We start from the raw sequence: 26,520 nt of genomic DNA, 5'->3' as shown, positions 1-26,520 counted from the left end.
GCTGTGTAGAGATAATTGCTCTTTTCCCCCTGCAGAGTCAATAAACAGCCAAATCATATATAGAAAACATTAGCGTTAGGGAATATTTTAATACTAAGGACGTCACAGAAAATAAACGGTCCAAAGAAAACGTGTCATTTGTGCCCTTCGCATCACGCCAGCTTCGCGTCACGCCAGCTTCGCGTCACGCCAGCTTCGCGTCACGCCAGCTTCGCGTCACGCCAGCTCTGCATCATGCCAGCTTCGCGTCACGCCAGCTTCGCGTCACGCCAGCTTCGCATCACGCCAGCTTCGCATCACGCCAGCTTCGCATCACGCCAGCTTCGCATCACGCCAGCTTTGCATCACGCCAGCTTCGTATCACGCCAGCTTCGCGTCAAGCCAGCTTCGCATCACGCCAGCTTCGCATCACGCCAGCTTCGCATCACGCCCACCCAGGCAGGAGAGCGTGGCAGGGAGTGACACAGGACAGGATAATGTAAGACAAAAACAATCCTTCTAGCCTCAATGAGAGACCAGTTACAGTCACCTTCTGCTGGAGATGATGGTGAGGAGGGTCTTTCATTTTGAAAGCTAACAGAAGTCATCTTAAAGTGCAGAGAGTGTTCCCTAAGGGTGGCGATGCGCACACACTCACACACACAATGGCCAGTAACAAAGTCTTTCAGCCGATCCGACCATTCTGAACTGCAAGCCAGTTTACATGGGAACAAACTAAGAACAGACATTGATATAGTAGTCACTTCTGTGAACATGTACATTCAACCATGAGGTTTCTGTCACGTGGTACCTCAACGACAAGTCCATCTCCAGAACACGCAGGTTCAGTTTCGGAAAAAACCTTCAAGACATTTCTAAAGACTCGATCAGGGGACATTGAAGTTAGAAGGGTTAACGAGAGGTTAGACGTGGTACGACGGAGGGGGAGAGTGAGACGGCGCTAGAGTTAAGTGCTCCAGATGGATGTGTATGTGGGACAGCTGTGGGTCTGCATGGAAGAGGCCTGTCTTCCTGGGCGCCCTAATCCCACCCTCCCCTCACTTGCTCTGGGAGAGCCTAGCGAGGGAGGCCTGGCGGAAGGCTGGCTGGTCCTTCATCTCCAGCACGCAGTCCCTCACCATGTCTGTGAACATTGAGGGCCACAGCTTGTGGAGGGCCTCGCCCTTCAGGTTGGTGTCGGAGGCCCTCTGGACCAGCTCACGCAGGTACTGCTCCGCCACAGCGCTGCGCTCCGATGACTCCACACCGCCCTCCTGAGGAGAGGGAGAGCAGGGGGTGGTTACATCTCCTCCACCACGTTACAAACTGTAAACCCCGACTTTATACTACTGCTGTGTGTACTAGTGTGTGTGTGTGCGTGTGTGTCTGGGCTGACCTCGGGACTCTCAGCGCTGCAGTCTCGGCTGGGGTAGTTGAAGAGCGCTCTGCTCAGGCCCTCCCCCAGAAGCCTGCCGTTCTCCCTCAGCTCCTCAGGGCTGAGGCCCGCCCGGCGCCCACGGCCGTCCAGCAGGAACTGCAGCTGACGCTTCCTACGGAGGGGGGTTGAGAGGGAGAAGGAGTGTGAGAGAGAGAGAGAGAGAGAGAGAGAGAGAGAGAGAGAGAGAGAGAGAGAGAGAGAGAGAGAGAGAGAGAGAGAGAGAGAGAGAGAGAGAGAGAGAGAGAGAGAGAGAGAGAGAGAGAGAGAGAAAGAGAGAGAGAGGCAAAGGGTTGGAGAGAGGGAGAAATGGGGAAGGATGCAGAGATATTAAAAAGGTCGGAGGGAAAGTGGAGACTGTGGGTGGTTGAGTGAACACATGGGGATTACCAGTCTCAGCTAGACCATCTTGACATCTGATAACTGTGCCGAGAGCAGTGCCATTGCTCATGTAGGCATCAACATTACTTTTAACAAAGTACCACACTTTAAGCTCAGAGGCATGATAATTGCTCTGACTAACCATGCTGCATTAAGACATTTGTCAAAACTGGATACTAAATACGAATTCCTAGGAAGCCCATCAAATAACACCCACAGAAATGATTTGGGAGTGATAAAACTGTCTCAAGAACAATATCTTGAAAAAAACCCAGATTGGTTAGTGCCCCTCGGACCCCCACCCCCACACCCCCCATGTGTTAAGCTTCATCCTTGGGGAGGAGGGAAAGGTTTATACAGATGTAGAGGAGAGGAGAAACATTATTAAAGGATGTTTTTACATCAGACGCTGCTATCTTGTCTGTCATTATTAATCTCCTGGATTACAGCACTGCTCCAACATGTAGCTGCTGCTGTAGCCTGAACTCTCAAACAGGCATTTTGGGAGGCTGGAGGCTAAAATACCTGCATGTGTGTGGTGAAAGAGAGAGAGAGAGAGACAGACAGAGACAGAGAGACAGAGAGAGAGAGAGAGAGAGAGAGAGAGAGAGAGAGAGAGAGAGAGAGAGAGAGAGAGAGATGGGAATAGTATGCAGAAGATGACTCCACTGACTGGGGTGTGTATCCACCAAACAGACCTGTCTTACTATCAGTGAGAGCAACTATATTACATAAAACCGAACTCATGCGGAGGTGGTTCAGTCCTGTGTGCAGTCAAAGTTAGGCCCATGTGATTACATGCTCCCTCGTGGACGTGTCCACACCTTAACACGACGGTTCCATCCATAACGCAGGGTTCTACATGTCTGGACTAGATCTTCAACCTCCCTCAAAAGGACTACAATATCACATCGAAAAACTTGTGTGGCTGCAGTGGGAGTTTGTCAGAGAGTACATCAAAAAAACTAAGGGGGAAGAGTTGATACAGGCTTCATACACTGCCAGTTGTTCCTGAATTTAATAAACATGGAAGGGGTGGCTGCTCAGTCTGGACGACGTCAATACATTTGAGAAGTCTGCTCAAGGAGAAACTAGGGTTTTCATTGATCAGAAATGTCTTATTCAAAAACAGAAAGAAATGTTAAGTGCATTCCAGCCACCTGGGTGAACAACTACAGAACAATCTGCACGAATGGAGCTGAGTCATCAGATTCATGCTGAAGCCTGCGATACAGCACCTGTCCATACCCATATCGAAAATAAACACGGGGTCACGTTAATATGCAACTAGCCTTTCCTGAGAGGGCAAAGTCTGTTTTCTTTAAACAAACAGGAATTGGAAAAATAATTTGAAGGCACAGTGATTTCACTACTGATCTGAAAACAATCACCCCCTCAGAGCTGTTGTGTGTTCTTCATCGCCGAGTGCGGCGCGGGAGGACAGGAAGCGAACGCCAGGGCTGAGGGGCGACAGGGCTGAGGGGCGACAGGGCTGAGGGGCGACAGGGGCGAGGGGATACAGGGCTGAGGGGCGACAGGGCTGAGGGGCGACAGGGCTGAGGGGCGACAGGGGCGAGGGGATACAGGGCTGAGGGGCGACAGGGCTGAGGGGCGACAGGGCTGAGGGGCGAGGGGATACAGGGCTGAGGGGCGACAGGGCTGAGGGGCGACAGGGCTGAGGGGCGACAGGGGCGAGGGGATACAGGGCTGAGGGGCGACAGGGGCGAGGGGATACAGGGCTGAGGGGCGACAGGGCTGAGGGGCGACAGGGGCGAGGGGATACAGGGCTGAGGGGCGACAGGGCTGAGGGGTTCACTCAGTGTTCTGTTAGGGCACTGGGGGCAGCCAGTCTGAATCTAGGTGGTCTCGGAGCTCCTTCAACAGCATGTCTCACTTTGCTTGGTTGTGCTTCAGTGACCATGAGCAATTTTTAGGTGAACAGCTTTTGGCTACAGGGAGGAATGTGTACAGTGTGTGTGTGTGTTTATGCCAGGTATCCACCCTAACTCCCCTGGCTCCTGCATACCAGGCTTCTCTCACATACACACATACACCCTCAGGCACACAAACAAATCACACACACACTTAGGCACACTTATATAGTTACACTGGCACCTGCACAAGCAAATACACACACAGGCCTGGGGTACAATGCTCTGTGTGCGTGTGTGTCTGTAGAGGTGTGTGTCGCTCACCTGGACTCCTCCAGCAGTAGAAGCAGACGACAGCGAGGGGTCTCTGTGGCGGCGATGTGGCCCAACGTCCCAAACAAACGTTCCGCTGTGATGACGTCATTCATGGTCACCTGGAGCAGACACACAAATAAATATGTTTATCAAAGCATCACACATCAACTGCAACTTACGGTATGCGCTGAGTACTAGCTCCTGGACCCTTGTCCCCCCGGGCCCCAGACCCCCAGACTCAGGGCTCGCAACTAACTTTTTTCCTCACTGTCCCAGTACCACCCCGGAGTGCCAAATCCACCGTCACAAACTGAAATTGACCTGTCCCAAAATGTAAATTCTTGTGTTTTTGCATTTTGACATTCTGACATAGGTCTAGGTTATTTGCAACACTATTTAAGTAATCCATACAGTTGTGGGGCTCAAATCAATGTCTGAATTTCAATGTGAATACATACACAATAGAATACACTATTTTCCTGCTTGTTTCATGGTGGGGCTAACATAATTCTTGGTGTGGCTGTAGTAAAAAAGTTTCTAAAGGTTTATTAAAAAGTTTTGAAAAGATACCTCCAGCCCGTTGACCCTCTGCAGGTTAAAGTGGTGCAGGCGGTAGATGAGGAAGGAGCGCCACAGCGCTAGGCTGACCACGGGGTTGCCCTCGGGGTGGATGGTCAGCTGGTCCAGACGCCTCACCTGGGCGAGCGCTGCCAGCTGGGGCAGACGGCTGAGGCTGGTCTCTAGGAAGACCAGGTGCTGCCAGGAGAGGGAGGAGCAGAGCATCAGTCAGGACCTCCTTATGAAGGCTCCGAAAGGGAGGAATCTCACTGGTTGTGTTCTGTGTCTCACCGCTAAATTGGGGAACTTGACTCTTATGCGTGGCAGTGTTGGCACGATGGCGTCAAAGTGGATGTAGCGGAAGGTTATGACCGTGACGGCCCCGGCTGTCTGGACCCCCCAGCCTCTCTCCAGGGCCTCCAGGGCCCCGGGGCCAAATAGGCGCAGCGTGTCACCGTCCAGCTCTGCCAGGTGGCTGTCGGAGAGGGACAGGCTCTGTACGCTGGAGCCCCCGGCCTCCAGGAGCCTGGAACACACACACACACGCTGTCAGGGAGGGCAGTTATCAAGGTAAGTGATGCCAATCATTCCAAGTTATCTCCCTCTACTGGCCGGCCTTTAGATCAAGCTTCACGGATGATCTGACCTCCTTAAACACGAAACCACCTTTGTTTACACACAATTGGGGGAGAAAAGTGGGACATCAGGCAGACCAGATAACGGTTTAATCACCAGCAAGGCCAGTCTGAATGTCCCCATTGATGTTCCAGCCGGGCCTAATTGCTTTCTATTCTCCCTGATCAGGGTTGGAAGTGCCCTTCCCTGATAAGGGAGCCGTGTGAGAGAGGGGAGCGGGGGCCAGTCACAGGGAGACACGATCCCCCCTCCTGAAGACCCCGGGCAGAGCCAGGCCGCTCTGCTGACACCCCCGGGGGCCCGGGCATACCGGGGATCAGGTGGCTCCAGGTCGACTGCTACTCCACGCCGACCGGGGAAGCTCATAACAAACTAATCAGGGTATTCATATTTCACACCCTTTAGAATCAGGCTCTGGTTGTGCAGGGACGAGAGGAGGGGGGAGAAGGAGCAGGGGAGGCCTCGTCTAGAGACCGCAAAGTAGGTAACCCTAGAGTCTTTTTGGATGGGTACAGAGAAGAGTGAGTTATACAAGGATGAAACTAATGCTACCTTAAAGGCCACATACCAAACCTTATCCCCTAGAGGTGTCTGGCTCTCACTATCCTCCTTTCTGTCTCCCTCTCTCTCTGTCTCTCTCACTCTCTGCAGTACATCCTAGTGAATGGAAGCCCTCTCCTGAATGAGCTGAAAACACTCATTCACTTTAACCTCTGGGTCTCTTGGGCTGTTCCACCAGGACTGAGAGTGTGTGTGCGTCTGCACGCGTGTGTTGTGTGTGTGCACATACACAATCATCTGACAGTGAATGGCCCCGGTCTTCTCGGGGTGCAGCCATTAGTGGCTGTAAGACTGGACTGTAATACAAATCTATTTCCCCTCCAGAGTTTTTAATAAGCACAGGGAGAACCTAAGCCTACCCAAATAACCCAGGCCAATAAACCCAGTTCCCGGGATAACGATGACACACAGTATCAACCTCTTCCAGGAAGCGTGTGACTGACAGGAGTCCATCTCCATCAGGAGTGAAGCATCGGTCTGCCTTGGTACGGCTGATATGTGTTGATCCAGCCCACGACCTCCGCGAGGCCTGGAAAGAACTCAACTCAACCTAACCGTGTCGCCCTTTCAGCGCAGCTCACCGTCTGACACTGGGAGGGGCCAGAGTGGAATGTCAGAGTTGATCTTAGGATGTAGGGGGGTTCATGGGTGGGGGGGGCAGAGACTGGAGACTGGCATCGGGTCTCCTCACACACACACACACACTCTGGGAGCCCGAGGTCGAGTGGAGGTCCTGGCCAGACATGCAGGCGCCAGTCACTCCCAGACAGGCCTCGTCCCCAGGACCACAGTACACACCTTGAAGATGGTGGCTCTGCCAATGCTGCATCACAAACAGTCAACAGGAAAGGAGGGATGGAGGGAGGAACTGACTTGCTAACTCCAGTTAAGAGTTTTGCTCTTTCTGAGATCTGGAAACATGCCACCTACGTGTCATATATTGTTCCCCCTCATCACACGTCAGAATAGACAACCTGTGACCCCCGCCTCATCCTTGAAAGCCACTCAGGTACGATCACCGCAATGGCAAAGGAGAGAAGACCCGAGAGAGAGAGAGAGAGAGAGAGAGAGAGAGAGAGAGAGAGAGAGAGAGAGAGAGGGGGGGGGGGGGGGGGGGCGGAGAGAGAGAGAAAGCGAGAGAGAGAGAGAGAGAGAGAGAGTAAGAGGGGGGGTGGTGTTCCAAGGACCACCGTGTTGGAAAATGTTTCATGGTGTGTGTAGTGTAGTGATCTGGACCCGATCCAGCCATGTCTGTCACCTCTGAAAACAGTTTAATCTTCTGGATATACAGCCTGGCGTGTATTATATGAGCTCGCACATGTCGTTCTGCAATACCTGCCACATGAACAACACATTTATCAAGGCTGTGATGTGGGGAAAATCAAACCAATCAAAACCTGTTTTCAACCCCTTCATTTTAGTTAGCTCTTTAGAATGGCGCTGGTGTGAGGCATACTGAATTATGTCTTGTGGGTTCTTGAAATGTGTCTTCATGATGGCCTCATCCCACAGGCTTCCACATATCTGCTTGGTGAGGATAACTTGAAGATTGATGCCTCCGCCACTCCACCTGCTTGGCACCCCAGCATGGGTCTGGATTAAATGGATGTATATATAGAGATGGGCATTGCTGTCTCCGCACACTGCCCTGCCCCAATATTGGATTTCTAGGCCATAACTCTTGTCGTCTCCTGCCTCCTCCCTAACCCTTTCTGTGCCTCCCTCCCTCATCCTCCCGATAAACGACACCAAGTAAATCCTCCATTGCTCACAAAAGAAATCAAAAGTGCACACGCATGGATGTCCCCAAACCCCCCCTGAGATTCTGAAAGACATCTCTCATGCTAGCCCGGTACAGAGGTTCGGCATCCACCATGCCCAACACACTGTCAACATTCCCTCCTGTCTTTATGCTTCACCTAGTCACACCACTGACTCCAAACAGAGAAGGCAATGGCATCATCTATTTTCCTTCACCTGAGGCATGAAGTGCCTTTCCCAGTCAGCCCACAGCAACCCCCCCTCTGGAAACAAATGAAATCCAGAACTTGAATAGGATACTGTCTTAACAGACTGCCTCACAGCACTAATACATCAATTCTAAACGATAATTGCGTTTCAGAAGGGACGTTTATACCTGAGTGTGCCCTTCTCCCCTGAAAAGGGTTCGGAAATGATGAGGTGTTTGACTTTCACAGGGCACATTCCACCAAGTTACTCTTCAATTACTCCAAAAATAGATCCGTTTAATTAAAACGACAGACCTCCCTATTCATTCCCATCACAGGGAAGCAGAAACCAGTGCCCTCTCCAACAAACCGTTACACAGAACATGTGATAGCCATGTGTTTGGTCTGGGGCTAGTCTTCCAACAGTGTGTTGTTCATCCCATACACAGAGGACATCATGTTGACACAACAGTGGTGTGACTATGAAGACCAGTCTCACGCTGCTTATGTTGTGCATCCATCTATCATGGGAGGTCAGACCCAAAGAACAAGGAGAACCAGAGCAAATTGGTCCTAAGCCTGTGGAGCGAAGGCCTGAGGTTGTGTTGAGAGGGGTTCTCTCTCAGCAGGGTTAGAGATGAGGGGGGGGATCAGAGGGCAGATTGCGGTTCCTCTCACAGGGTAAACCTCCTGACCAGGGGGTCCCCTGCTGCCTGCCCCGCTCCTCCCACCCCTCCCCCCCCCCCCCCCCCCCACAGAGCCAGATGTGGAAAAAACCCAGACCCAGGACTGCCCAGGATGTGGGAACATACATAAGCCTCCGAACTCCCTCTCAATCACCCTCTCTCTCCCTTTCTCTCTCTCTTTGAGGATTAAGGATGAACCGTAGTGCACAGGAGCAGGACTATCAATTCACCCCCCAAGTGAAACGTCTGGTCCTTCACACTGGGATGGCGAGGAGCTGAACTTCATGGGGCCTTCACACCCGGGCAGACACCTCTAATACTCTACGTCATGGTACGGGGGGGGACATAAATCACCTCTCCGTTCATCTATCACCTGGCCTCTCCCCACTCCCAGTGGGGAGAGGCCAGGGGGGCAACACTTCTCTACTTCTCTACTTCTACACTCACCAACCAGCGTAGCAGGATGGGAAGCAAAACTAAAAGAAATTCAGAACATTTTCAAAACACACACACACACACAAAGATAAAACGCTTCATATTCAGCGCAGTAAGATAATAGGATAATACACCCAAAACCGTATATACAGTTTAATGAGTTATGGGAGAGCGCATGTCTTTTTCTATTAGATTCACGGTACAATCCACTCTCAGGTCCTTGGAGCATGGTAAATCACTTGAGTCCTCCTGGCCATGGTCTCTGTTGTGACACACAAGGTTTTAAGGGGGACCCTGTGAGGGAACCGGGCATCTGACAGATTGTGCTTTCGGGACATTTTCATATCCTGGACCAGGAAGCAGCAGGGGCGCTCATTGAAACGGGTAATCATAGCCCTGGACACGACCCCCGCTTTCATCTCAGACTGCTGCCAAGTAAGTCTGGGAGTTGCCTGGGCAACACAGTCCGTCTAGTAGGGCTGGTCTGTGTAAATATATTTAGCTCGTTAACCAACATAAATGTGCAAACACACATGGTCACTATGACGTCCACTCGGACATGCTAATCGGCATGCGATGCAGACTACGCACGCAGGCACGAAGCGCTTGGACAATCACGGCATGTAGAACCCATCAGTTTAACATGTGTGGAAGCAGTCAGGTATGCCCTTTGATAACAGAGTACAGAGTACCTTGGCTCTGATCTGTCTGACAGATATGAGGCCTGGGAGATTGAAACTCGATCCACAATGTGCTCCAACAGGACAGCTCTGCACAGCTTGAACGTGGTGAGAAAGAGAAAGGGACAGTGAGAGAGAGAGGGGGTGGAGGGGGGTGAGTGTGTATTGCCTGGGATCTCGCGGGCTGTTGGGGCGACTGGTGGAGCGCAGCCTGTTCTCGCTGCCCCCTGTTGGTCGTTCCGGGGCTGACACTGGGCTCACTCGCCTGACAACACACAACAAACAACCCTTCAGTCACAGTCCCGCAACTACATTTCCCATCGTCCTTTTGGGCAATGTGGCCCAATAGCATAGCGCCTCTCACCTGGGCTCATCTGGGGAGGGCTCCAGTGTGAGGCCATTGGTCTGCGCCGGGCTGTGGGCAGGGCTGTTCTCTGGGCTGACCTCGTCCTTGGCTCCATTCTGGGACGACGGCAGCTCCAGACAGGCCCGAAGACCCTCCCACTGCTGCGCTGCATTACGAATGGCCAGACGCCTCTTCTCCTGGACGCGCACCCACACACACACACACACCCACACACACACAGGACAGAGCAGCAGAGCAGGAGTCAGATGATAGTGCTCCTCTGCAGTCACACAGAGGACATCTTAGGATACTGACTCGCTGTCTCCTCTCCTGGGCCACAGACAAAGATATGCCACCTGCCTTGCTTGTGTCTGACGTGTCCTGAGACCTGAGTCCTCGTGAGGGGAGACACTGCACGGTCAATGTGTTTGCAGGGCTCTACAAAAACAAACGCACAAGGACTCTGTAACGTCACAAACACTCACACGCGTATGCTTACTCATGGGAGGTCTTATTGGCACAAACACAAGGTTGCTGTTTGGACCTCTTGTAGACTACAGCAGTGCAGGGCCATGTCCACCCTGCAGCACAGGAGAATGCTGCTCACTTCCTTGGCTCCTTTCTCTCTCTCTCCCTCTTTCTCTCTCTCTCTCTCTCTCTCTCTCTCTCTCTCTCTCCCCTCTCCCTCCCTCTCTCTCTCCCCTCTTTCTCGAGTCTCTCTCCCCTCTCTTTCCTTTCACTCTCTCTCTCTCCCCCCTCTCTCTCCCCTCTCTCTCCCCCCCCCCCTCTCTCTTTGTATGCGTTTCCTTTCATCCCAGATCATTCTCCTCCCAACATCCTTCTCTAATTCCCTCCCTCTCTATAACAGAGTTCAGTTTCGATCAGAGCAGGTATGGAATGTGCCACTCCCAGCACAAGAGAGGGGTGAAGCTGGCGTTCACGGTGCAGGATCAGCCCGTGACAGCAGCTCTCACGGAGCGCTCCATTTATCATTTCCTCAACAGGGATTAGTAAGGAGGGGTTGCACAGAGACAATGAGCTCCCAGCAGACCTCCGGCACCAGCCAGTCCACTGCTGCACTGGACAAACACGCACACGCACAGAACACCCATGCGGTTTGTGGTTGTCTAGAATTAGATTAGGAACAGAATTATATCTCTACATCACTTAGTATTTACCTATGTTAGATATTGGGCTTTCCTGAATTGCAGTTGGTTTACAAAAAAAAAGAAAAAAAAAATATATATTGCAAAGTATGAGGAACTCGCAGAGAGAAAAATTGAAACGATGCTGATATGAATAGATCAACTGAACCTGACAAATGAGGCCATTGTTACATTATTGTCCCTGAAACTGAACGGCATAAAGACTAAAAACATTTAGGAGGTTTTGAACACATTAGACCCAGATCCGAGCCAGAGTGTGTGTATGGAGGCGAGGAGGGTTGTCCTAGCTACTCTTCATCTAGCTGGGGGAGACCAGCACAACACTATAATACCCTCATTGATCAACACAGGCTTTGATTGTCTAATGCAGAGCAGAAGAATGAATGGCTAAATGTTAAATAGCTGAACCACCACAGTGCATTTCAAGTAGTTAAATAAACGAGCGGGTGGGCCCCTGTCTAAGAACCCCTCCACAAACACAGCCAGGCTGTATGTGGAAACAGTGAAAGACCACAGCAAAGCGCTACACAGGGATGCAACTGATTTCATAAACAGCAGCAACAGTTACAAGGCAGTTTCAGCCTCTGTTGACAAGAGGTTAGTAGGGTGGAACATTATATGTGTTGGAAGTTAGTATTTCAGCCGTATGGCCAAGCTAAGTATTTAGTGAAATACTGAATACAAGACATAGCAAGATATTAGGTTTTTAATCATTTGTTATTGGTAAAGGGCAATGAACTTGGCTCATCTGTTGAATATTGTTTGGAAGTAAAGGATGTAATGAACACAAACTAAGTGAGCCAAATACATTAGTTATCATCCAAATGAACACGTTTCCTGAATTCCATTTGTATGAGCTCATTAGAATGGTCTGCAAAGGGCTAATATGTATCCCAGGCTGGAAAACTACAAATAATGTCAAACATTCAAGATCTCTAAACAGTCATTCAAATCACCGACCTGGGAGTTCCTGTCAGTGCTAAATGAGTATTTGCCTATATGATAATGTACTAGCTATTAGCAATGACTTGGAACATAATATCAGATGGCCCACTAGGGGTATAGAAAGAGATGTTTGCTCGTCTCAAAAACAAAGCATCCTGAAAGATAATTATGAGTAAATGAGACTCAAACACGCAACCAGAGAACCAAACCGAAAGCTCTGCATTGATGCTTGGCCAGATGTGCTGTGTGTGTTGTACCTTTTGAGAGAGCTGCTTGGAATTCTCCTTTTTCTTCTCCTCCTCCTTCCGGGCCAGCACAAACGCCATGCGTCTCTCCTCCTCCTGCAGAACACAAGCACCAGGCCAATCAGGGCGGCCCCTCGGCTCAGCACCTTTCAATTATTCAGTTTGCTGCCACCCAGCCTCTGATAATGTCTGTCATGCCGTCAAGTCCTCCTCTCCTCTTTGTGGAGGATCAGCAAGAGGGAGAGAGAGAGAGAGGGAGTGAGACGCAGAGAGGGAGAGATATGAAGAGAGAGAGAGAGAGAGAGAGAGAGAGAGAGAGAGAGAGAGAGAGAGAGAGAGAGAGAGAGAGAGAGAGAGAGAGAGAGAGAGAGAGAGAATGAGAGAGGACAGAGAGATCTCTTTCATGCCGTATCACAGGATTATTATTCTGATTCCCAGCTGCAATCTAGCAGAGCCCAGCTGTTTAGAGAAGCCAGGGTTCCCAGAATGCACTGGTGTTGCAGACATTATTTGAGGCTGGCATTCTAGCACTAGGGGTGTGGGGGAGGGAGGGGGTGTCAGTCATGACTGTGGACCCTGGCAGGAACACCTGCTTTCCCCTAACCAGTACACTCACTGACTGATGTCATTCCCTCCACAATTAAACTTCTGTAAAATAAAAAATTAAGATCATAAACAAGATACAAAATACCACAATCCGAAATAATATGGTAAATAAACATTTCCAGTAATAGAATGTTTGTTCTCTTGCTTTTTCTCTCTCGCTGTATTTAGCTGACTACAGTTTTAGCAAGAGCAGCTCTGAATATCAAGTTATTAATGCTGTTGACACATTCCCACTGTTGACACAGACATCCCAGGAGGAGCAATTTTCTGGCATCTATTGATTCTGCCTGGAATCCTGGGTGGAGCTCCTCCACATCTGCAGCCTCTACACGCACACACACACACACACACACTTTCTCTTCATTCATAAATCAGATTGGCCAGCCCCAACGACAGCTGTCCGACTTACGGTCCATCTCTGACTATCTCACTACTAGTCACACGATGAGGGTGTTCATGCCCAGTCCCACATATCACATGGAGAAGGAACTACTCAGATATGTCAACTTGCCCTACTTTACTGGCCGAAAGGGAAATTCCTCTCTAGTACAGAGAGCTATGCTTTGAATGCAGCGCTGGATATGTTTGGAGGGCAAGGTGTGTGGTGGGATTCCTGCTACATGCTCAGACCTGGGAGACGCCAGCGTAAAAGGAGCGCACCGTGAACGGAGACTGTGAAAGCAATGACATCATGTGACACAGACAATTAGGATTTGCGCGCATGTGAATATCAAAGGTGGGCGGAAATGTTCCAAGTGCTGTGTGTTGTCGTGGGCACTCAGGAATGGACGTGCGGCGGTTTACAATAGAGCGTCAAATCTTTGCCTGACGACCGGGAGCCACTAAAGTCCTGAACAACATCAGGTCGGATGTTACGTCATCTGTGGAAAATGTCTATAGTATAGACATTTTGTGTCTCCCTCTCTAACCTAGTATATTTGCCTGTGCCTACAACACCGACAGAGAGGCAGGGCAGTCTTACTGTGATGCGCTTCATGTCCAGCTGTCGGAGTTGAAGAAGGCAGCGCAGGGTAGCCTGCTTGTACCATGTCTCCTGGGCTACTGGGTTCCCATCCAGGGTGAGTTCAGACAGGGAGCAGGACTCTCCCAGGCAGCCTAGGTCATCAAAACTACACACACACACACACACGTACACACATATACACAAACAAACATCCACAGAAAGAAAACGGAGAACATCATCACATAGTTACTAAATTCTATCAAACATGAGTTATTAAATGCAAGTCAACTGGGACAACAAGTCTTGACCTGACTTTTTACTGAATTAACCTTATAATCAAGTAGAGTATTAAAAAGTGAATAACTGACCACCAGGCTGTCTGGCAGGCATGCAGGCTAGAGACAGACAGGCGAGAGAGCAGGGAAAAGGGAGTTTATAAAGCCCACTCACCCCACTAACAAACATGCCCATGGCTAAAGAAGCTGTAGACACAGATATTAACCCAGTGTATCTCTAGTGGTCTGAGATAGCAAGGAAGATCGACCAATCAGGCTGTGGACTTTCTATCATGCTAATTCGTGATAATGATCGCTGGGCTGAATGATTAGCCTAGGATGTCTTATATTCTGCTGGTCTGACTTAACAATAAAATATCGAACTGCTACTGTAGCCATAGCAACCACATTGGCACTCCCACCAAGACCAATCACTGCCTCATAATAAAGCTTGTTTTTTATTTCTCACCTAAAAAATATGAAGGGAAAATCTGTATCAAGAAAAATTTATTTTATCTTTTGCTATCACATCCGGTTAACAGGTTGGGACTGTGGGAAAGACAAACATTGAATTATTTACAGCTGGAGCAGTGGGCTGGCAAGACCTGCCAGGAGAGATCCATCCATGAAGAGACAACAGTAGGCCTGTGGCCAAGCAGCATCACACTCGATCTCTGGACGTCACGGGACATCAACCAGGGAACTCTGAAAACTCAGCGCTAACTTGACTGTTTAGCTTAGCTTTACAGAGGCACAAAGGCAAAACCACACAGCACATTAGGAGAGAAAAAAGTCTCCAGCAACAATACAGACCCTCTACAGAGTGACACACCTTTGCTTAGCAATGCTGCCATAATACTCCGATGCAGTGCATTAAAAAAAAAAAAATTGCGTATGAGAAAGAGTGGGCCAGCCTGCTTCACCTCCCTATTATACAAAGACATCTGTCCTGTTCCTGTGGCAACAGCAGTCCCGGCAGCCACAGAGAGGCTAACTGAGAGAGGCAAACCTGCAGTACAGCTCACCTGCCGCTCAGAGCCAGAGGACTGCCTAGCTCAGCACTCCTTCACCCCATAGTGTGTGTGTGGGAGCTCGGATATGGAAGGCAAGGTAGGGTAGGTTCTCTGCATAATGGAGCTCAGGCCAAGCCCTAAATGAAGCTGAGGGCGGCTGAGGACGGTTGGGGGAGGCCGGGGGATGGGGGGGTGGGGGAGGCCGGGGTCTGACCAGTCCTGTCTGCTCTGTCCTGTCCTACCCTGCCAGGTCCTGTTCTGTGCTGTGGAGAGGAAGGGGTTAAGCAGCCAACGCTGCTCTCTTACCTGCTGATGCTGTTGCAGCTGAGAAAGAGGCGCTGTAGGCAGGGCAGCTGATCCACCTCTGTCTAAGGAGAGAGAGAGAGAGAGAGAGAGAGAGAGAGAGAGAGAGAGAGAGAGAGAGAGAGAGAGAGAGAGAGAGAGAGAGAGAAAGAGAAGGGTGGGGGATGAAGAGGAGAGGAGTCGATGCAGAGACAGAGAGGGAGGAAGAGGGAGGAAGAGGGGGCTTGAGCAGGGACGGTGTAGAGAAACAGCTAGGATGCAGACCTTCCCATCCCTCAGTCACCTTGCAGCCTCCCAGCTCCGGCACACATCCTCATCCGCCCTGCGCGCGCACACACACACACACAGACACACACACACACTCTGCCGCGGCTGCACAGGGAGGGGAGGGGTGAGCCAGCAGGAGGGGAGAGGGGAAAGGAGGGAGAGAGGGCTGGGCTAATGCAGATATCCCCATACAGCAGGAGCTTGCTAGCTCTGCTGCTGACACACACACACACACAGAGAGACTCTACCAGCAGCCCCCGTAAATACAAAAGGAAGAGAACTAACGTGGGATGATGAGGAATTCAACAAGAAGATCATTTCTCCAGCAGGGATGCTGCACAATCTGTTTTTAGCGAATGAGAAGCCAGATCAATGGAGTTGCTCTGGGGCTGAGGGAGAGGGGGAGCAGCTGGCATCCTGACGAGGACACACACACACAGAGGCAATGTCACAGCCTCGCCTGAGAGAGCTGCTAGTGGAGACGCCGGGTTAAGCTTGTCTGTGTGTGTGTGAGTTGAGGGGGGGTAGATGCAATGGTTAGGTGCGGCTGTTAGTTTGTGTGTGTGTGGGGTGTGGAGGGCGTAAAGGGGAGTGGACAGTCCCGGGAGGGCTCTGAAAGCGCTGCGTCAGTGTGAGTCCAGACTGCAGCTCCCAGCTCCTCCCCGCCTCATCCACCTCCTCACTCACCAGGCTGGACTACACTGTCTCCGGCACACCTCAATCCCACAGAGAACTACCTAATACGGACACTCCCATGTTTAGCTATCCATATCAGTATCTTTTGGGCCAGTCCCAAATGAGCAATGAGAGGCAGAGAGAGGCAAAGAGAGGCAGAGAGAGGCAGAGAGAGAGAGAGAGTGAGTGAGTGTGTGTGAGAGAGAGAGAGAGAGAGAGAGAGAGAGAGAGAGAGAGAGAGAGAGAGAGAGAGAGAGAGAGAGAGAGAGAGAGACCTACTTCACCAGGCAAATGAGGAATCTGTGTCAACAGTCAACAAATGCAGGTTGGAAAATTGTGATCAACATTTATTTAATTCAGTTCAAATACCTCGGCTGCCCTTCCCACTTCTAGAACAGTCTCTACAGTTCTCTACAGTGTTGCTGCTATAGATACTCATTCGGTGAAGGTAACGTAATTGCGTCAAATTGGAAAGGAAGTTGTTAAAAAACATGTCGTCATTGTGAAGTGAAAATTGGTTGACTACAACCAGCACAGGTCAAGTTACTCGACAATAGAAAACCTCCAACATTGCTGAGCTGCCAAACAACATCCAATAAAACTACAACTTTGAGTTCACAACATGGTTGCTCCATTTCCAGAGACAGGCAGTATCTGCTTCTGGAATAAAGACATGAGGCGATTATGCATGCTTCTTCTCACATACACGCACACACACACAGCCAGGCTCTCAAAGCACAGGAACAGGCTTCTGCCACACAATATAAACATGTTTACAAGCAGAGAATTCACTCAAGCCATTGTTGCATTATCATAATCCCGGGTTGACGTTTATAATGTGTGCTATAAAAGCATTAATGTGTTATTCTTCTGTAGTCTATAATAGGAATCTGAGTTAAAGATTCCTATCCTGTTCACCCTCTCCTAGCCTGCTCACTCTCTCCTAGTCTGTTCATCCTCTCCTAGCCTGCTCACTCTCTCCTAGTCTGTTCATCCTCTCCTAGCCTGTCTCCCCCTCTCCTAGCCTGTTCATCCTCTCCTAGCCTGTTCACCCTCTCCTAGCCTGTTCATCCTCTCCTAGCCTGTCTCCCCCTCTCCTAGCCTGTTCATCTTCTCCTAGCCTGTTCATCCTCTCCTAGCCTGTTCATCCTCTCCTAGCCTGTTCACCCTCTCCTAGCCTGTTCACCCTCTCCTAGCCTGTTCATCCTCTCCTAGCCTGTTCATCCTCTCCTAGCCTGTTCATCCTCTCCTAGCCTGTTCACCCTCTCCTAGCCTGTTCATCCTCTCCTAGCCTGTTCATCCTCTCCTAGCCTGTTCACCCTCTCCTAGCCTGTTCATCCTCTCCTAGCCTGTTCATCCTCTCCTAGCCTGTTCACCCTCTCCTAGCCTGTTCATCCTCTCCTAGCTTGTTCACGCTCTCCTAGCCTGTCTCCCCCTCTCCTAGCCTGTCTCCCCCTCTCCTAGCCTGTTCATCCTCTCCTAGCCTGTCTCCCCCTCTCCTAGCCTGTCTCCCCGTCTCTGTGGTGTTCCTGTACCCGGGTATCCAGCCACAGCCGAGTCTAAATTTAGCACCCTGTGTTCCAGACAGTGATGTCATCACTGGGCTGATGTGGCGCATTAAAAAAAAGCCCAACATTGTTACATTCTCAGCATCCCTACTGCTGGAACCACAGCTTCAGAGCTGCCGATCCCTTCCCCATCAGTTAGTCTGTGTCACTGCCGCCATCCCCCTGTCTGTGTGCGTGTCCTAGGGTTCACCTCTACATCACAGCGGCATCACAGCCATGCTGGTAGCTCGAGTGTACACTATTTACACACACACACAAACACATACATGCTGAGGCCTGACCCTGATGCAAGTATAAGTTGGCCAACGCTCCTCTCATCACTTCTCTCAATGTCGCACGCAACAACACTCTACAAAGAGAAGAAAACATTCTTCAATTCACAGGTGTAAGTGTGTGAGCGTGTGTGTGTGGGTGTTGGTGTGTGGGTTTGTCGGCTATAGCTTTGGAGAATGACCTTGAGTAAGGACAGGGGCTTTTTCCATGTTACGCAACATACAAAACACACTGTCTTTATCTACAATGTGATACTGTTTCTAGATATGAAGCTGAAAAGCTTATAACAGATCTAAAATTGAGTAATTCTACGTCATTGAGCCAAATGTTTAAGCATGTGTTAGAACTTGCTTTAAAACTGTACATCAATATATTTGTCTTTGGAAGTCCCTTCCAAAAATCCACTTTACATCCCCTGGAATGAAAAAGCAAACCTTTTAAAGACACCTGAAATTATCTTGTGTTTGTGCCTGCAATAAGGACTTGACAGCAATTCAATTTTAATGACAGACTGGAGAAAAAAAGAGTCTCTGAAAAAGGACATATTTTCACTTCCTATGCCTCCAATAAAACATTACATCCAATAATCAACAGTGGAAGACATCCCAAGCTTCTGAAGTGGTAACCAGAGAGATGGAGGGGGGTGTTAGATTTTCTTTGCAATAATTATGCAGTAGAGTTCTGGCAAGGAAGCTGTGTGTGTGCATGTATGGGGGTGTGTGCGGGGAGAGGGGGATTTGCATACAAATGAAGAACCAGTTTAGACTTGTTCATCTATTTATAACATTAACTCAAGGGGGTAAGATTCAGTTTGAAAAAGATCCAATTTCTCTACCTCCGAGTGATAAACAAATAAGTGTGGGAGCATGGACAATGGGCTACCTTTCTCCTACTGGTGTCAACAGAAAATGAAAGAACATGTCTGAGGCTTTAATTGATGTGTTTTGCCGTGAAACACAAGACCGAAAAAATGCTAAATGATATACCAAAGCAAGCATTACAATACGGTAACAAAGCAATGGTTGTGCGTGTGTACGTGTGACAGCTAAATATGTTAGTTATTGTCTGCTACGAACACAGAACACACACCCCTCTCTCGGAGAATAACACACAGACACACACAGAGGGAGTCGTCTTCAGGCCCGACTGATGACAGAGCCGGCGGAGCTGTTTACGATCTCAGTCCAGATCTGAGTCACTCCAGGCCTGAGCCATTACATCTGCACGCTCCGTTAGAGTAAGCCCAGAGGATCAGAACCAGTCCAGCTGCTCCTGTCCATCCTGGACTCTCCCATGGGCCCCCTCACACACACACACACAACACACACACACTTACCAAGGCAGATATAGTGACACAATCGTCCCAGTACAACACAAACCTCACACACACACACACATACACACTCACCACAGCAGAGATGCAGTTGCGTCGCAGGTTGAGCTCCGTCAGAGAGTCCAGGCCTCGCAGACTGTCCACCCTGGAGATGTTGTTGCTGGCCAGGTTCAACACACGCAGCTCGCTCAGGTGGGACACATTCTCTATGCGGGAGATCTGGGGGAGAAGAGGAGGACACACACAGGAACAGGACTATAAACATCAGCTCTAAATATATGGCCACGACAAGGCCACGGGGTACAATGTATGGAGGTGTAGTTTATGTCCAGTTTTGTCTGATGGAAGAGATACAGTCACACAGTTTGAAGGTCTGGATTTTGCATTAATGAGTCAGAAACCTGAGGTCAGCAGGATATTGGCTGCCCAGCCACGTTTGGCGCAGGAGAGGTCTGGACACCTGTCCTAGTGACTTTCCCAAAACCTAGGACTTTGCCATACCAACTGAAACAACACCATGATGTGTTCCATCACTCCAAAAGACCTCATTACAGTATAGTTACTGAAAAATGAACTGTAACACATGTAAGCATCTGGTGTCCCAACACTCAACTCTTACCCCTCCCTAGGCCGTTGACTCCTGTGTGACCCCTCAGATGATTATAATTTCAGCGTCAAAACAGTGAGTCCTCTGATTGAACAAGGGTGTGGATGAAGAAAGCCTCTATGTGAGGGATGAAAAGAGGTTCAGTGGATGGTGAAATGTGAGCCTGGCTTCTTTTCTCGGGTGGGGAGGAGGGGAGGGCGCGGGGGCCTCATTTAAGAATGTAACTAGTCCAGGGCCCGGGGGGGAAACGTCCGTGGCTGTCATTCTGTGTGTGAACCTGAGGTGTTGTGGCTGCACTCCTCTCTGTAAAGAGATACAAGTCAGCACAAAGAGTGGAGCCTTTGGTCTCCCGGGACCCCTACGATACTATGCCTGAAGCTCTACTGAAGTCATAAGGTCAAGATGTGAGACCTCAGAGAGACTCATGTGGTGAGACTGATGCAAAGATTCATTAAACCAGGCTCACTGAGGCTGTGGATGAGTAGATGTTAACGGGGTTGATTTTCGATGAAGTGAAGCATACTGGTTCAAGGACAGGGGCTGAGCACTTGGTTTCGTTTAGTTAAACAAGCCTTGATTTCAGTTTGACAGTGCACAGAAGACAGAGTGTTCTTTACACTGAAAAACATTGCGAGAAGTATTGCAAAGTCTTTCAGCGTCATCACTCCTCAGTTTCCAGCTAACGGCATCAGAGTGCTTTGTCATCGTAGCTGTCTGTGGCTATCTTGTCCAGCTGCCAGTGAGTGTGCAGGTGGCAGCTTAGTTGTAACATCCTGACAATGGCGCCAGTCCATTAAGGTCGGTCTTAAGGCTGTTGTTTTTGGACAGTGACCAGAGAGACAGTCAGGGGAAGATTAACACACCTTCTGTTATGACGGCTGATAAACAGAGTGAGGTCATGTTCCACTGAAGCCTGAAGCTGGGGCCAAACTTTGGTGGCCTTATACAATCCTGCAAAGTTATAGTTCCACATTAGCATCAATGGATAGCTAAAACACCCCATTTGTCTCCACGAAAACTGCTGACAATGATAGGAAAAGTGCCTGGGTGAACAGACAGAGCATAAGCCTGGTTGGGTGAACCTTCGAAATAGTCTTCTCGTCATTAAGGAAACTAAGTATGACCACAGGTCCAGTCTTCACTGATCTTTTTTTCACCAAACACAGTAACATTTTCCTTCGTCATCCATCTTTCGTTAGACCTTGATTAAATCTAAGAATATCTAAGCGGCTAAAATGACAGATAACCGTATGTACTTTCCAATGGGGCAGGTCAGGCATCTAAGATATGTTTGGGTGTTTTCCTCTTTGAAAGTCATCAGATTCATCTTTATTGAGATCCTAGGCTTCTACGAAAGGTATACTGTCTGTACTGGATTACAGGGACAGGATCCAGTTGTGAGCACCTTTGCTCAACCGAAGTGGGTAATATTATACCCCAGTGTCAAAAATACCAAGCTGCATGGTAGAACAGTTGGATACGTTTGCATATTTCAATCAAGAAATCAAAATGTACATGTAACATAGAAAACATGATCAAAATTATTTTAACAATAAATATTATACAGTAACCCAGAGATTCACTCAAGGGCAGTTGAATGTGGCTTGAATGTCCTACACACACTCCCACAGAAAATATCCTCTGAATATTTTCAATGAACTGGAAATATGACAACATCCTGACCTAAAATGAATGTCCCCTCAGGGTAGCTGAGGGGGCAGGCAAGAGGCTGAGCACCAGACAGAGTAAGAGAAAACCAAATCCTGTTTGTGGTCACTGGTGCCTTTGACACTGCTGTGCAATGGGAGGTGAGAATGCAGAAGGGAGATGCGGAGAGAGAAGAGAGGGGGAGGATGGGAAAGACAGAGGCCCATGTTCTGGGGTCATGATTCATTGAAAACAAAAGGTTGCTGGGTAGATCAAAAGACCAAATATGCAATGATTGTGAACCAGCAACATGAAGAGAGCAGATCTGTAGATTCAATGAGACGTCTTGCTGGGGTTCAGGTTAAACCCTCTCTGAGGGATACTGTGTGGGAGAGATGCTGGCAGATTTTTGGAGGATGGCTTTTCACTCAGTCTTCATTTCACTACCACTGATTACTGTTATCTTCTCATGCTTTTAAAGTCATGTGACAATGGCAACAGCCATACAGAGCCAAATATTTGGCAACAGAGCAGACTGACAAATAGTATTGCCCCCTATTCAGGTTAGGCTAGCTGTGTCTCGGCTTCATCAAGTTACACTGTAAAAACATTAGAAATAGCCTAAGTGCGCCTGTTAAAGAAATCATTTCAAATGTAGGGAACACAGTCAGGTAAAAGAGCTGGACATGGACGTGGGACTAAACTGTAAACATGGTTTTGAACGTTTCTGGTCCAATATTCTTCCATTTGAATGGAGAATTATGAGAAAGATCTCGTTACAGCAAACCTCCACAATCCACAGAATGACTTGTCATCACTCACTGCTGAAGAACCCACTTCATCTGTGGGACTCAACCACCTCCACTCATACCACAGGTTGTGATTCACAGGTGTAGATAAAGCTCAGTTCCCACCAGAGAAACAAGGTGTCGGGAGACAGACGAGGAAAGCCACTGACAGCTTGGGGAGAATGACCCTGAATCGGCCATCTCAGTCCTGGCACAGTGAGCGGCCAGAAAATAGAGGAGACTGGAACCAGCTTGCAACACGAGCTAATGTGCTTGTTACTCCCCTGCCGCCAAGCCGGTCAGAGCCTGCCGGTTATAATAGAGTAGATGCCTCTGACGTAGCAGAGTACCAAGCAAGTAAGCAGCAGAGCGGAGGAGGCCACTAAGGCTCCCACTGAGACTCACAGTCAGATATCACAGCCTCCAAACAGTCACAGTATGGGCACACGGAAAACATAGTTGGGCACATTTGGAGCTCAGCTTTACGTGGTTGTGTGCTGTACGATGCTGTATTGATGCTATACCTGATTGCCATGTAGGTCCAGGACATCAAGTTGGTTCAGGTTCTCCAGACTGCACATCCTCTGGATTCTGGGGGGAAAACACACAAACACACATACTTAGCAATTGTATTTCTTCAACCTGTTACAGAATGTTATTATGGCAGCTGGAATGTGATCTGCCAGCTGAAGGGTTGCCAGGTGCTGAGAAAGTGATTGGCATGGAGCTGTAGCTGCATGTCTTTCTTCACTAATGGGAGATTTACTGTAATCCAATGTCCTCCTATCCAACTCTGTCTGTATGGCTCTTTATCAAGGAGTCACCGCCCCTAGGAAATGCCAACTGAAACCTAAATCTGCGGTATGCCAGGCATGAAAGGTACCACAGACGGCTCTGATAGCCATTCTTAAAAGACAAATGTCATGTTTTACAGAGCCTGAAACAAAGCCAGAGCAGTGCTATGATATTCCTATGGCATTTTGCCCTATGATTTGTGACTTTAATCTTCTCCTAGGTGACCTTTGAAAGTAATATGATGTGAAACAAACAAAGAAAGGCATAGTTGGGGACCGAAATTGGGCACCTACAGGAAAACATTTATCAAAATGCTCGGGCGTTTAGCTACGTAGTGGCAGTGATATCACACAGTAGTTTTTAAAAAGGCAGGATGCCCTTGCAGTAACATCATTAAAGTAAACCAAACGGTACATCAAAGACATTTTGAACCATCTACTACATTTTGTATTGTGGATTAACCGGGCGTGAATATGACAAACCTGTTCTTGCCAAGAATAAGAACCCGAAGAGAGCTCAGGACTGAGATACCGGTCATCTCAGAGATGCGGTTGTCATAGAGGTCTAGGAAGACCAGGCACTGAAGATGTGACAGATTCTGAACACGAGTGATGAAATTGTGCTGCAAGTTGAGCAGTCGTAGCTTATCCGTACCCTCTAGTAGAGGGCACTTATCCAGACCACGTCTAATTAAACATAAAATAATAATTTACGGATTAGTATTTTTTGCTTTATGTAATGCATTGGCATGTTTTCGTACTGAAATTTTATGGAACAATGTTGTCCAGTTCAGTGGAACAAGGTAGTCCATCGTAAGGCACTTTGCTGCCATCTTTTGGTGAGCAAACTCAGTTCACAAAAAAAGCTGTTTTTCTTTGTAAGTTCTACTCAAACTAACAATTTTACCCTTTGTAACCCTTTTTCTCCCCTAGTATTGATAAATTGCCCTTTTATGATCCTCAGGATCACAGGCTAAAATGTAATGGGTAAAACTACCTGTCCAAATCTAGTCGCTCTGGACTCGAAGCACAGTCATCACGGGAATGAAAGGCGATGGGAAATCCAGGAGCAGAACTTTTGTGATGTGTCTCAACATCACCTGTAAACGAAAACAACACATTCTGCAACCAATCGCATTCTTTAAGCCCATCATTCGAGCAAGCGAAAAGTGTGATAACACTGCAAGATGAGGGTACCTGCAGTATCAGTTGCTGGATGGATCAGAAGTGATGCACTATGGGAGTAGCTAGCTCCGGCACTGTGGGTAGCTCTCCGAGGCTTCACTCTATGTGCCTGAGTCCCTAGCTCCCCAGTCATCTCACCAGGCACAGCAGCCGCAGGAGGTAGGAGAGTCCGCTCAGGACCCCCAACCTCATTGACAAAGGCCACAGGTGTGTGGTGAAGTCTACCATGTGCATTAAACTTGCTCTCTAGAGTAAAAAGAAAACAAAAGAGCGAGATGGACATGGTGCAATTATGTATAATATAAGCTGTTGAAGTTGTCACTGTTTTGTTGGACAATACTTATTACCTTGTTTTAATGGACTTGTTCTCAGGGCGTCCATGTTTATTTCTTTGGAGGTGTCTTTAGACAACCGTATGTTAAGCTGTTAAATGTAGGTTAACAGATCTTCTGCATTACATTTTTTTTTTATTGATTATGATTGATACAGTATAATCTATTGTATTTGACATCCAAACATATACTTCAAACATGTACTCACCGGCCTCACATATCTATCCGGTATCATGGACTTCACTCCTGCAAGGTGCAGTTTATAGGTGTTGACCTGTGAAGAATGTAAAAGGACTGTATTAGAAAATTAGTTGGTACACATATTCACCAAGCAACCTACAACAAGTACATGTAGAGAATGTTCTTTCTGTCAGTCCTTTTAAGATGTTTGCTTGTTTGTAGTGAGACTCATCCTTTTGACAAATGATGCATTGATTGACAAGTCCGGGCGACAAGCTAAAGACGTTAACTCCACTAGAAAGATAGCTAACTGTTAATTGTAACATTATGAGCACATCTTACCGTGGGGGCAAGAAACCTGCCAGAACTGTTGGCTTGATGTTTTTGAGAACGCATTTTCAATTCGACCAACAAAGCAAGGATGTCTGGCTACTGTAGCTAGCATGTCTTGCGCTATGCAATTACGTTTGCACTCTCAAACGTTATGTAGCTGGTTTGGCTAACGCTTCTGTTTCTGTTAACGTTTGTAAACTGACAAAGAATACAATGTTAAGCTTTGTGTTAATTTAAGGTTGAAGCTTAATGTATTTCTGCTTGCTAGCTAGCTTGTCTTTTGTTCATGAGTTTATTCGTTAGGTAATACACACTTCCTTAGCAACGTCCATAAATTTTTGTTTCTATGGTAACGACAACATCTTTTCTTAGTTACATCCATATCCAGTCTCCATGACGGATCCCGACCTCACTGTTACTTGCTTCTATCTTCAAATTTCAGAAACTTTTTTATTTACTGATTGCATTGAGTTTATATAATAAGTCTTTTGTTCCAACCCAAAACCAGACACATGTTCTCAGATATCCTGTTGTTACTCATTCACATTCCTGATTTGTTTGACAGATCAGACAAGTTTTCTTTCTGAAAAATGTCAATTTCACTGCCTGAATCTGAACGCAAAATACATTTAGTTGATTTTCATAAAATTGCGGGTGTTTAATTAAGTTTTGTAGGCCTACTCGTGTGGTGTGCCGATGTGGAAAGATCCAGTGATGAAGAAGAGGGCCCTTAGGTTGTTAAATTTATTACATTCCGGTCAAAGAATGGGAATCCAGATGTTATTTTGTGCTGCTACTTAAATTTTTGAATGGTTTCAAAACAAATGTCCTTGTTAAACTTTAACACAAAGTAGTCTGTGATAAATAGCACAATATGTTTCATCTGACTGAATGACTACAGGTCTGTTGCCCTGACATCTGTGGTCATGAAGTCCTTTGAGAGGTGTTGTCCCACCTGAAGGTCATCACAGGCCCCCTGCTGGACCCTCTGCAGTTTGCCTACCGGCCTAATAGGTCAGTGGATGATGCAGTAAACATGGGACTGCACTACATCCTGCAACACCTCGACTCCCCAGGGATGTATGCAAGGATGCTGTTTGTGGACTTCAGCTCGGCGTTCAACACCATCATCCCAGAAGTCCTCCTCACCAAACTCACCCAGCTCACTGTGCCTGCCTCCACCTGTCAG

At 48.3% G+C, this 26,520-nt stretch overlaps 1 protein-coding gene across 1 annotated transcript; it reads right to left on the bottom strand.

The window, feature by feature from the left end:
* Positions 1-78: 78 nt before the first annotated feature.
* On the bottom strand, positions 79-24,714 carry LOC136955725 (leucine-rich repeat-containing protein 49). Its single transcript, XM_067249452.1, has 14 exons — positions 24,625-24,714; positions 23,785-23,972; positions 23,032-23,098; positions 19,541-19,684; positions 15,353-15,414; positions 13,777-13,924; positions 12,201-12,284; positions 9,851-10,029; positions 9,656-9,751; positions 4,831-5,065; positions 4,552-4,737; positions 3,991-4,100; positions 1,376-1,529; positions 79-1,253 (listed from the first exon to the last, which is right to left on the bottom strand). The coding sequence occupies exons 1-14, from the start codon at positions 24,712-24,714 to the stop codon at positions 1,038-1,040; spliced, it is 1,959 nt and encodes a 652-aa protein (XP_067105553.1). The 3' UTR covers positions 79-1,037.
* Between the last annotated feature and the right edge of the window lie 1,806 nt (positions 24,715-26,520).

This window comes from Osmerus mordax, chromosome 13, assembly GCF_038355195.1.
Source record: "Osmerus mordax isolate fOsmMor3 chromosome 13, fOsmMor3.pri, whole genome shotgun sequence".
In the NCBI taxonomy this organism is placed as follows: Eukaryota; Metazoa; Chordata; class Actinopteri; order Osmeriformes; family Osmeridae; genus Osmerus; species Osmerus mordax.
This window is presented reverse-complemented; position numbering and strand designations above follow the sequence as displayed.

Excerpts from the sequence above, each read along its gene's own strand:
- LOC136955725 (XM_067249452.1), bottom strand. The coding sequence starts at position 24,714 with ATGGTAGACTTCACCACACACCTGTGGCCTTTGTCAATGAGGTTGGGG. Across the intron at positions 15,415-19,540 it reads GCAACTGCATCTCTGCTGTG|ACAGAGGTGGATCAGCTGCC; the intron begins GTGAGTGTGTAT and ends CTCTCTCCTTAG. Across the intron at positions 1,530-3,990 it reads CTACTGCTGGAGGAGTCCAG|GAAGCGTCAGCTGCAGTTCC; the intron begins GTGAGCGACACA and ends CCCCCTCCGTAG.